Genomic DNA, 13,401 nt, shown 5'->3' with positions numbered 1-13,401 from the left:
TAAAAAAATATTTTTTACATTAAAATTCGTTTCTGGCTGGCTGAGTTGCCAATGTAAACCTCAGAAGAATTCCAAGGAAAGAGAATTGAAAAAGATTTACGAATAAGATTGTCTTGCAAATTTAAAACAATAAAATAGAAAATTTTAAAACTTAAAACAATATTCGAAATATAATATAAAAATTAAATGACCAATGATTGACTGTACTTTCGAATGCAATACCAAAAAAGAACTTACATCTACAAATACTGCATTGATGTAGTCTGTACTATCGTTGCTCTGAAATGAGGAGAGGTAAGGCCTAAAGTTATCAGCTGCAAAGGAAAATAATAGAATAAGCAAAGTTGTTTCATGTATCTTAACTCTAAATGCTTCATAATAAAATTTCAAAGTTTATCTATAGCTTTATAAAAGCACTGAAATACTTTTAATCAAGGAATTGGTAAAAATGTTTTTAAGAAATAGCATCACGTTACGTGACTTCAAATCCACACGACTGCTGATGCCATCTAAGCTGTATGTTCCCTCATGTCCTGTTTGATTGGCGATAGAATGACATGCCTTGGAGGAGCGAGGGGATAGAAATTTACGTTTCAACTTAATGATTAAATATATAAATCCTCTATAAAAAATACTACGCAGTCCTGTTTCTGTTTGCTGGCTCTCGATATTTTTTTTATACTTTCATTGACATTGTTGTTTACTTATTTAAGCTGTGCAATGAATTCAAAAGACCTTTTTCTATATAATTTGCATATTTTGAGGTACTAATATCATGGGAGATTAGAATTAAAAACCTTAATGCAGAACTTTTAATTCCCTTATTTCCTGTTATTATTTATTTGTTTATAGTTTTAAAAATAAGATAATTTTAATGGAACAAATGATGTTAAAAATTAAATTATAATTAGGTAAAAAAAGACATCAAATAGCTATTTGGAATTTTTAAAATGTTTGCAGATTCCAGCGTTAAAAAAATGGTCGATACATTTTATTATTTGCTAAGAATTGAATATTCTTTCCGGTCTGGCAGTTAGAACATTATTAAAAACATTTTAAATTTTTGTGATTTCGTAGAAGTTTATAAATTACCTCCCGATTTAAATACATTTATTTATCCCGAATTCGAAGATTTAAAGACGGTTTATGGAGTCAAGTAAAAGTGACATTACAAACTGCATACCCTGTCTAACTGCTTATATTATCCAGCACCTAGTTATGCGTTGCCTTATGCAACATTGTGACGTCATATCCATTTTTTTTGTCTGAATGCGCAATACATTCAAAATTTACTTGGTATAACGCATGTGAGGATTATCTGACGAATATAAATAGCGCCAAAATTTTGAGATGATTGTAGAAAACTAAGATGTCTCAAAAGTCAATGTGTAAGTGATATTTTTTTAAAAGGAAAAAAAAAGCCACAAGAATTTAAAATAAAGAGAAAAAGTGTTATCTCTGACAATGGCATATTTGCTTATCACAATTTTTTTTTTATATATTTGGAATTGAAATGACTATAAAAGATATATTGGTTTGATTATCTCTTTAAAAATCCTGCAACTCAAACTTAGCTATATTAAAAATAATGAAATAAATTTGTATTTTAGTAAATTTCAAATTTATATACAAAAAAAAAAACTTACTAAACTTCAATATCTATTTAACAAGGAAATTCGTGACTGGAAAAAAAGTGAAAATTTTTAGCATATTTTGTATGATAAAACTGAAACGAATTTTTGATTTTTTTTTAATTTCTAAGAATTTGACAAAAAACAGGTTTTTAAATTTTATTCCCCCCCCAAAAAAAATGATCACCCTTTCCGTGCTCTATGCACATAATTTGAAGTTCTTTATATAAACCATGACCTGAAAGTTAATCGCTAAAATTACATTGCACCAAGCTCATTCTTCTCATTACAAACGAGGAGTAATTAAAAAGAATGCGAGGCTCATTCTGTTAAAACACAATTAAGCAAATGAACAGTGGTTAAACTCGATAATCTGGGATAGTTCATCTCTCCCAAGCCTGGTGATAATTATTACGTACCAGTGCTCTATTTCCTGCCGGAGTTATTATTTATCACCATAAATGTATTTCGTAATGTCTGATTTTTACCAACATGAAATAGATAAAGCTTTCAGGAGTGATAAAATAAAGTTAGTGAAGAAAAACATATAAAATAAACATCTGCATTTATGGAAGCTAATTTGATTTCTATCAAAGAGAAAGTTCACAATTAAAGGACTGATGTGTTGTAATCAATTATAAAGAAAATGATGGATCAAAGGCAAAGCCATTTCGTGTATTCATGCTATTTAAACCATTGAGGAAGTTTACATGTTTGCCACCAGGGGCAAAAGTAGTTCTCCAGATTGATTTTTTGAGTAGTGAAATAAGTATGAAAACTAAAAAGGGAACATTTGAAGGGATTGACTAATATTTAATGAGAATTTTAATACAATAAAAATTATAAAGTAGTTCGAACATCTAATACGAAATATCATTGTGTGATAATATTTCAAGATTTTATAAGATATTTATAAATTATTTGTAAAACTTATTCCTAATTATATAACAGCGATAACGTGTATTGAAAAATTGTATTAGATATGATCGCTCCGTGGTATATAAAATTCGATAATTAAATCACTCAATATTTAATTAAATTAATAAAAACTATAAATATACTTAATGATATTTTTTTTAAAATTTAAAATTAGAAAAACTGGCATAATTGGAAGCTTGATTTTTTTTTTGTATTTTAAAGTTATGTAGAGTAATCTACTTTGTATAAAGTATTTACGACTTTTCTTTATACATATCGCACGCCTTGAATTACAAATAGTATGCCATGTTAATATTTTTTTAAAATTGAATTTGTCTTTTGTAGGAAAGAAAGTTGCGTGAATATAAAGCACGGAAATATTTATTTATATTTGATCTTAATCTTTTCTACTTTTGGCTATAAAGACATTTTAAGCGTCTTGTGCATTCTGCAAAATTCGTCAATTTAGCATAGTTAAAAAATTGCAGAATTAGACCATGGGGAATGAAATAGAGACCTCATGCATTCTGCAGTCAATAATGCCATTTTTAAATTAACAACGATATAATGCGTTAAAGAAAAATATTTGAACATGTTTTGTATCTGAACTACGAATTGAATGTAGCAAATTTGTATAAAAAATTAATTATGTAAATAGCATATTCAAAAGTGAATTACCAGGTATTAAAACTCAATTTAAAATAAAATATAACTGTTCAAAATTTATTTCTCTGAGTCAGAATGTCCATAATGGTTTAATTAATTGTATAAAACGGTCCTTCGCTTCTAACGTTTACGCTTGTTTTATAGTCAACATCAGCTTGCAGCAACTTGTGTTGTGACTTATGGCACTTTGCAAGCCCGCTGACAGTTATCTGTCAGCGATTTATGCCGAATGAGCATCTCTTATTTTTTCAGTAGTACCAACTAGGGCCAAGAGTGCGGCCTAGCTACTCACACGACGCAACCCTTTTTACGGGGCAGACTTCATTCATGTATTTCATTCACATCATAATTTAGATCTGAATCAGAGAACGATCACCTCTGAACCAGTACCCCCAGCGGTATTATTCTCGACATGGAGGACTTTGTGACCAATAAAGATTTATACGGGTGCCAAACACCACCACACACAGAGAGAATCTTCGGCTGGCGGGGTTCAAACTTGCAACCCAAGAGACGCGAATCCAACGCCCTACCAATCAGGCTATCCCGGCAACCAGGTTATTGCTATACCAACAATTTATTTGCGCCTAATGGTAGTGCCTTTTTACTTTATAAATTCATTCTCCATGGTTTATATCGTATGCATGCAAGATGACGATATGTTTGACTCAATACTAATCCCATCTTAATTGAAGATGAAAAGTTTCCGGCATGGTGTTTGGTTCTCGAAACTTTTGTGGGTATACAAAAAAGGTGGGGGTCTGGCTCCTCCAAGCGATGACGGAACATACTTCCTTAGGGCAGAGTTGTACCGTAGCCGGTGATGGCCCTTAGGACTCAACCACAATTCCCGCCAATGTTGCTGTTGCAGCAGTCCGGTCATTTAAGTTTTTCCGAGTGCCTTCCGGCGGGTCGAAGCAGCCAGTTTGTGGTTTGTGACTGACTCAATACTTTAGTTTTACTCATTAGCGCCATTCTCTTATCGAATTTTAAACACATTTTAATTACGATCATCCTTTATTTATTGGATCACAGATATTTTTTTTTATCGCACATCTACTCGGCTTACTAAAAGAAATTCCTAATCAAAGCCGAATTATTTTTAAAATATAGTATTTAATATTTATGGTACTGTAATTATAAAGGTGTTAAGAATGTTCAAATATTCGTTGAGTGGCATTTTTTGGGTATATCTTGGACTTCTGTTGTATTCATTTTTGTTTTGCCAATTGTAATAATCTTTCAGATTTAATACATTGTTTCTTAATCACCTTTCATAATGATATAACCGTGAATATTGTAAGAAATGTTTGAAGCGCAATTTTTACTATACTCAGAGCAAAAGAGACTAAAAAAGTGAAATAAAAAGAAAACCTGAATCAAAATCTCAAAATAGACTCATCGCATGTCATATCACAACCCCGTTTCAGAGACGATAGCTTTCTTTCAAAATAATCTTTTGAAGATCTTTTCTTGAGCGAAGCAGTAGTTTCTTTCTTATGTAATAGAAAGAAAACGCGTTTTTAGTAGAAAGTGATTAGCAGTTACATTTTTTTCTCCTTCTTATTATCTCCATTAACTGTTGTTACTAATCCATTTCACCCATTAACATTGGATTTACGGGCAGAAATAAATTATGTCTCTGAAAAGATTAAGAAACTGTATTGTTAAGAGACTTACGAGGAACGGTGGAAATGGTTCTGTTCTTATCTCGATTCTCAAGCCGGTGGCCTCCCGCTCGGTCTCCGATGGTGAATTTGGCAGACGTATTGGAAATTTTCTGCAAATAACAGACAAGATAAAATAAGAAGAAATTATAGACTTCAACATGAATTTCAATAGGAAACTCAAATGGTTATTATGATTATTAAAAAAACCCAGCACATTCCGTGATGATTAAAAAAAATTATCTAATAAACTTACAAATATGTTTTGGTTTATATTAATAATTCTATTAGTAGAAGCGTTTTTTCTTTCTCTTCTCTGCGGATAATAGATTAAACAATGGCTTACCTATATTTTTTTGTTACTCCACAAATATATTGTCACGAAAAATTCTCCACATATTTTCACAAGTCCGTAAAATCAATTGCAATCAGTGGATCCGATGTATGGAAAAACAATCAACAGACTCAATAACAAAGAAAAACTTTTACTCAACTCTAAGACAAGACCACACAGACGTAAAATCGCAACCCAGGCTTACAAAAGAACATCACTTACAATAAACAGCAACATATTAGTAACTAATCGGCAATAAACAACCGCAACACACAAAGTGGCCAGATAGAACTCAGTAAGTAGACAGACTTCACACAACTATTCACGTCTCTGAAACATCTGCTATTCTCCATGGTCTCCTCACTTGAGCTCAATTTCCGAATCACTATTGAGTCGAAAATAAATGCCGGCTACTCAGCACACGACTCGATGCTGCATCAATACTTGACTCCAAAATTCAGCACATGCCTCAATCTTCAACTTTTTAACCGCTCGAGCTTCATTAAACAGTCCCAACGCTTGCGCTTTTCTGATCTAATTCCTTCTAGCTCGGTCTCCAGCCTTTTCAGTTTCAGAGAGAAGGTAGAAAAGGTTCTAGAAATATGAAATTAAATTGCCTTCTAATGAACCTTTCTCCAAAATTCCAAGGACAGAGAATTGATCCACCATCTGTTCAGCATCCTTCAGAGTCACCAGTAAAATTGTTTTTCTTACGATGAAAGCAACTGTGCTGGGAAGCAACATTACAAATTCATAACAATATATTCGAAGCTAATATCCATACTGTTGCAAGCATCAGATAATAATTCAAAACCCACCACGAAGTAAAGTCTGTGTTAAACTGATGAATCTGGGCTTAAAATTATTATTCTCCTGATTATCAACGGACCATATGTAACATATGGCAGAAAATAAATGCCCGTTTATCGACCGCTTGCAAGAATTCTTTTTAAATGGTGAACATTTACGACATGAAATGTGAAATGTTATTCTGCGACGCCTTCTTAGATGATTCTTGATGTTCTTTCTAAATTCTGTGCTATTTTCGAACTTTGGATATTAAGATATACAATTAATTAACAAAAATTGTATTAAACTTTCGTTTTATCGACAATAACTTCTGAAATAATTATAGGACCGAAATGATTTAATACTACATTAAAGGACTAAAAATTCTCTTTGGATTGATTATAATTTAATTACCGTGCATTTTTTAAATTTTAATACATTTTCAACATTTGTTTTAAATGCAGTTTGTAACAATGTTACAAAATTAACTGCAATGTTTGTAACAATGCAGTTTGTGACAAAGCCATAAGAAATAATTTTATGGCTTTCAATTGAATTTGAGTCCATCAAATTCATTATTCACACATTTTTGCCATTTCTTAATTAAAAAAAAATAATTTGAGCATGAATAAATAAATATACTTTTAATTCTCACTCTTATATCGCAGAATGTGCATCCTTTCTTATGGACGCGAAATAATCTTATGGCTTTAGTTTAATAAGTATGCAGTATTTCGATTAATTTTTACCGCTTTTTAGGATTACTTGCCTGTAGTAAGCTAAAGATAGAACATCATGTGGCACTATTCCGTTTAGGCACATAAACATAAAAAATGAATCATATTAGCAATAAAAGCTATAATATAAAGCAATTTCTGCTATCATTACAGCAGTGATGGAAGGACTGTTAGATTCGAGCCAGTAATTCAAAGTACGGAGACAAAAGGGAAAGAGGAGTTTAGTTGCTGGCCGAAGGATCAGACTACACTGGGAGAGAGTGAATTTACTTAAAAAATATTGAAGTATATAAATATAAGAAGCAGGCGAAAGAAGAGAATTATATAGGATAGATTACCTCATACTCTCTCTGGTACTCGTTCTGTCTCGTGATGGGATTTTTCTGCGACTTGTGCTTCAACCTCTGAGAGATCTGCGAGACCGGGAACCACGTCTGCCCGCTGATCAGAGATTCCTCCAAAGCTTCGTAGATGAACTTGTATTGGTTCTGAAAGCAGAAGCATTGATTGATCACTTTTCATTGGTTAAGAATTCTAACAAAAAAGGTATGACTGGCGAAAATTTATATTGGCTCCACTCTAAAAGAAAACATCGTTTGGCTAACATATAAAATAGACAGGATTGGATTATTTCTGTTAATTTGGAGCTTAATTTGCTTTATAACTTATATTGCGATTGGTTGTTTCTTTTGCTTGAACCTACTGATGTTCATGAATTAGAAGTATAACTTTCATCTTAAACTTTATGTAATCTGGCATGTTCTAAAATGGATGAGAATTGAAAAAAAAACGTACAATCCGTCGAATCACAGCTGAATGAAATAATATGTGTTAAAAATATTCAATCAGATATCAAATATATATTGGAAATTAAATATCATTTATGTTAATTTAAGAGTTTTATTGCGAAGAGTATCGATTATCAATTCTAGAAAAATTCTATATAAGAGTATCAATTATATTTAAATATATTAGAATCGGTGGTGGGCTCCTGATTTGACAAATTAGGCAGCTGCTTAGAGCCACGAGGCTCAGAGAGAACCACCAGCAGGTTAATAAAAGAATTTTATTTTTTTAGTTGCTAATTAAATAAGTTTGTAAAAAACAAATTCTGCAAATGATAAAATATTAAGATAATATTAACATACAATCAAATATAATTGGTCAGATTCATTTAAGTTCATTTGGTTATTAGTAAATTTACAATTAATTTTTAATTTTTTTTAATTTGCAACATTTAACAAAGTTTTTATTGCTTTAATGAAATTCAAACCAATTTTATTACTTCATTAAATCCTTCATTTGCGTATTTTTCAAATGTTAGTATTGTTAAAAAATACTCTTTTTTCTTAGATCATTAATTCTAAAACAGATTATATTCTTTAGCTTGCAATAACATGATACTATTTTTACTCTTGCATTTCTTCTGTAAATTGCTTGATGTAAAGATTGTCATGATATGTCCTCCAATGCTTCAGATGATGTGTTCGAATCTCTAATCTTTACACCGTTTTTAAATTTAGCTTTCACAAACAATGAAACGATTAAATTATTTGTCACTGTCTTCATACTTATTTTTCCATTTATTAAAAATTTATATTTTATTCTGAAATTTCATTAAAACTGCCGATTTTATTTGAATTCATTCGATTTTACTTATTCGTTATATATAACAATAGAATTTTAGATTATCGTCATTCTGTTTACCATGTTGACAATGTCTAAGTTAGAATTATTAATTTTTTAAATTCTAAATTTGAAGCAAAATGAGACTCTTATGTCATAAAACTTCAAATCAACCCACTTATCCGTAATCGAGACACTATTTTTTTGCATTTGCCTCCTTTACTTTCTCCCTTGATCTGTAGCACGAAAGAAAAGAATCGTCTGGAAGATAGTTGAAAATACTTGTCCGGAAATATTAAAATGTGGAGTTGCACCTGTCTCAATCAAGGCAAAGAGTTTTTTTTTTCACATGTTCCGATAAAGACAACTTGTTTATCTTTTGTCTGTTATCGATCCGTCTGAGACATTTTATAAGTGAAAAACGAATAAAGGGACTTACCACATCTTCGACCATCCCCCTCCGGGCATTCCTGAGGCTCTTAGTGTAGCCGAAAACGTCGTATACCCCGTCCTCTTCTGCCAGGTCGAGGTTGGAGTCCAGACAGATGTAGGCACCGGTACGTCCGCAACCGTCGCTGAGTGAGAAAAAGATACGAAAAAAAAAATGTTTAATTGACCATAGAAAGAAAAGTTCATATTTCCGAACTAACAATAAATAGTTTGCTTCCTGGTTGATTTTGTAGTTTGACTGTTCTTATAACCATAAAAACGTAACGCATGTGTTTTATTCGCTATCTTATATTCAACAGTCCTGCATGTAATGTGATATCTCAGCGGGCATGTAAATAACAACATTTAGTTATCGAAATAATTTTGTCCAGAATTCAACAAATGCTATTTTTGTTTCTTCTGAACATTTTTTAGTGCTTATTATAGGCTCGGCAATTAGCAACGTGAGAAAAAGTCAAAATGCGCTGCAATAATTTATTACAAATATGCCAGAAGACGAATTTAAGAACACAACAATGATTTTCTTTTATTTCCCAAGAAAGCCTAACTTACATTTAGGGCTCAAAACACACTCTAACTTATTCGCTTTTGAGTACGTATGTGGACCCCTTAAGAATATAAAAGATAATACGCGTCCACTGGAATGAAAGACCCTATCTTCTACCATATAGTTAAGAAGATGCACCCTTATGTCAAAAATACAGATCAGATAGAAGTTTTATTTTCGGCGATGCTAATATATTTCTGGTCCTTATACCATAATAAACCAAGACAAAGTGATCTCTATAATGCCAGTTCCTACTACCCTAATCTATACAAGGCGTCATTTATTAATCATATTATATGTAAGAATACTGTATTTGCAGAAATGCATGAAATTGATAGCAATTTTGATTGATGTCTGTAAATTATTCTAATTTTTTGAAAGATTAAATTGATTTACTTTTTCCTTTCTCATTGTTACTTGAATCACCTTATCTTTAACTAATGAGCTGTGCTAAAAGCCATGAAAGATTACTGGAAAATACGAGCACCACAGGCAGCTGCTTTTGCGACAGTAGTTGTAGTGTACTGAAAGTAGTGCTTCTGTAACTATTTTCATTTATTGTTCTTTTTATGGAAAAAAAAATACCCCCGACAGCAAATCCGTCAAAACAACAGCAATAAAAAAAGGCAAGAACTTTAAATATGGAAAAGAAATTTGAAAATGAGTTATTAATTAAAACACTAAAAGGAAGTTCAATTAAAAACAATAACAACGGAAATTTTGTCGACGAACAAAATCCTTCCAAAAATAATATTACCTATCCGCACTTTTGATCAAAATAACCTCCATAATAAAATAGTTTTTGTGCGAGTTCAATTAACTCATTACGGAGACCAACAAAACTTTTCATTTTAATCAACCATTTTTGTTTTCTTTATGGAGCTGGCTCTTCTCGTCGGAAAGTTAATTACTTTTTGTACGACATGCACAGTGTCTTGTGCTTCTAATGTTTTTCTTAACTCAACTTAAAAGTGCGATAAAATCTGTTCCATGTCAATTGCTTTTCTGTTATTTGAATGAAAAGGTATTCTATATCAATTGCTTTTCTATTATTTGAATATGATATTTTATATCCAAAGAAATAAGTAAAAAAAAACTTTCAATAAAATATTTCCTGTTTGGTTTTTTTTAATCTTAAATTATTGGTAATCATTCACCCAACGCATTTAAGTATTGTATAAAGCAACTTTTAAATCAATATGATTTTTGGAATTTTTTTTTTATACAAAATTTTGAGGAATTTGAAAGAAGAGATCATGTGAGAGTTTTGATACAATCTCAATGCTTTTCTGTGCCTAACCATTTGAATCACGACCTACAGTTAAGTGCCAGTATGGATCAAGTGTGATTTACCCTTGGCCCTCAACAAACAATATTTTCGTGTTGAGGTTTCATTATAGATTAATCATAGTAAATTCACCGCTCGCGACAAAAAGATTTATATTCCTGCGGTTAAGACAACATTTAGCAGTAGCCACAACAAAAGGAGGAATGAAAAATTGTGTACTCCAAGTTTTAATTTTTATATATTTCGGAAATGCATATTTATTAACTAATTTGAAAATACAAAGTATCAAAATCACGCTGAAAATATTAGGAATTTTAAAACTTTAAAAATAAGGTTACATATTTTAAATATCTATAAAATATTTTATTTCATTTTCTTCGATTTTTGATAAATGAGAGTTAATACCAAATCACGAAGTCGAGTTATATCAATGATAACAATATGGTCAAAACGTACGCTATCACAAACGAAAAAAAAATAATAAGCATTTTTTGGGGGAGATGATTAATAGCTACCAAATTGATCATTCCAATTCGCTGACAACAATGCAGGATTTTCTTAAAATTCGATTCAACAAGTAATAAAATTGACTTACGTTTATCTTGCAAAACAGGCATCAAAGTGGTAGAATTAATGCAAACAGCAGTTTGTTACTAAAAATATAAACTCCTAACCCTGAGCTTAGAACAGTAGATAATCAATCAGCAAATTTTATATATTCCATGCATTGACAGAGATAAAACCCAACCTTGAAACTGAGATAGATCGAGACGGGGTTTGTTTGCTGTGATCCTTAGATCATTAGTGATTTATCCCACGTGCTTTATGGGACCCATATATGTGGAGGAGACACCCGAGAGAGTAAATAGTTATTTCAGATGTTATACTCAATACAGATTTTAGTTATGCATGGCAAACGATTACCGAAAAGATAACAGTTGCATTAATAGACTAATGTTTATAGGAATCTGATGTCTGTGAAGATTTCTTTCCGACGATGACGATCCGCAATCTCCTCAAATTTGATATTTTGGTACTTAAAAAAATCTTTGAATTTTGAAATAAAATCCAAATTAATGACCTAGATTCCCGTCTTGAATTTTTGAACATAAATATTATCAAATATTTTGCATTATTTATTTTTAACTGTATGTGTTTGAATAATTGAAATTAACTGTCGTATAGTATACTAGTCACCTTTGGCGAACAGTCGTTTCGCCAATCTTAATGCTCGTTAAAATTTTAATAATTAAATATTTTATGTAACTCCCATTTTTAATAGCTTCTTCATCAAAATATTTTAAAGCTTCAAATTTTGATAGTCATATAATTTATTCATAATATTATAAAGGCCTTCAGCCATAACATAATATGTATCTCTCTAATATTCTGTTAGCACCCGTAGAATTTATGCTTTAACTTAAAGTGGAAATGGTTAAATTGCAATTAATATAAGAACATTTTTTTTTTACAGAAACGAAGCATTTTTTCAATATGAGTACTGAAAACAGAGTCGCTAAGTATTTAAACCTTATGGACATTAAAGAATAACTTTCTTAATTTATGTAATATCTCAAGAATTTTTTAACAAAATTTTCTCAGATTCATCATGAGCAGATCGATTCATTAATAATGTTTAATTTTAAATGCATCAAATACTAAGAAAATAAACAGAATCGTTTGAAATAATCGGCCGAAAATAAGTTAAGCCTATCCTCGTTAGTGTGGGGGGAAAAAAACGGAAGCCTTACTCATTTGGCGGTGGGGAAACGAAAAGATTTTTTTGGTGAGAAAGTTAGTTTTTAATTAATAATTAAAATTCTAATTAAAAATTCAAAAAAAGGAGATCCCAGGTGCACATTTCAGACCTCCAAAGTATGCATGCCAAATTTGGTAGCTGTAGGTCGAACGATCTGGCCTGTAGAGTGCAAGCGCAAGCGCAAGCGCAAACACACACACACACACACACACACACACACACACACACACACACATTGAGCTTTATATAAGTATAGATTAATAACCGAGATAAAAAAAAATTCTTATTGGAAAACGATTTTTTTTTATAACCAGTAAGAGTGATCTCCCCAAAACTTTCTCGCATACTCTCTAAATGGTAACTTGTCATTCAGAGAACGTCTTAAATGGTATTGGCATACAATAGTTACGAAATATTAACTGTTGGCATGAATTTAGCATTTTTATAGAATCTGTTGTGTGGTATTTGGCGATTAATGCCTGGAATGCGATTAATAGTATCCAAAAATCGAATTTGTGCTTTCGATGCATTTCCCAAAAAGAATGAAACCAAAACTTTATACAGAATTATAAAATCACAAGTCACATTTGATATATTTAATTTAATGCGTTTTTGAGTCATCACATCTACTTATTTCTGAAAGTACAGTCCGACAGACGTTCAACCTTTCGTTAGTCTTGGCTGAACATTTGAAAACTGCCCTCAATACAGATGTTAAATCTAAGTATCAAATTTTATGCATCTAGTTCTTTTCGTTTTATAATTATCGTGTTAACATATATTTGAACGACGAATTTCCTCTGAACAGATTGTATTCAAAATATGATAGAAATCTGCAAATTTGGTGTAAAGACTGCATACCAAATTTCAACCACCTAGCTCAAAGCATTTTTGAGTTATCATTGTCAAAGACAGGCAGACATTTTCAAAAATATGTTTTTCGTTCTCAGGGAGTCAAACGTGGAGATTCGTCAAAATCTCGAGTTCGA

General features: G+C 31.3%; 1 protein-coding gene across 1 annotated transcript in view; it reads right to left on the bottom strand.

The window, feature by feature from the left end:
• The window catches only part of LOC129966244 (receptor-type tyrosine-protein phosphatase mu-like), a 229,437-nt gene that overhangs the window by 22,128 nt on the left and 193,908 nt on the right, over nt 1-13,401 (bottom strand). The window contains exons 9-12 of the mRNA XM_056080659.1: nt 8,808-8,943; nt 7,081-7,230; nt 4,896-4,995; nt 238-314 (exon numbers count right to left, since the gene is read on the bottom strand). Of these exons, the coding sequence (XP_055936634.1) occupies nt 238-314; nt 4,896-4,995; nt 7,081-7,230; nt 8,808-8,943 (463 nt within the window). The remainder of the gene's footprint in view (nt 1-237; nt 315-4,895; nt 4,996-7,080; nt 7,231-8,807; nt 8,944-13,401) is intronic.

This window comes from Argiope bruennichi, chromosome 4 (assembly GCF_947563725.1).
Source record: "Argiope bruennichi chromosome 4, qqArgBrue1.1, whole genome shotgun sequence".
NCBI lineage: Eukaryota > Metazoa > Arthropoda > Arachnida > Araneae > Araneidae > Argiope > Argiope bruennichi.
The sequence above is the reverse complement of the archived record's forward strand: the minus strand, read 5'-3'. Positions and strand labels throughout refer to the sequence as shown.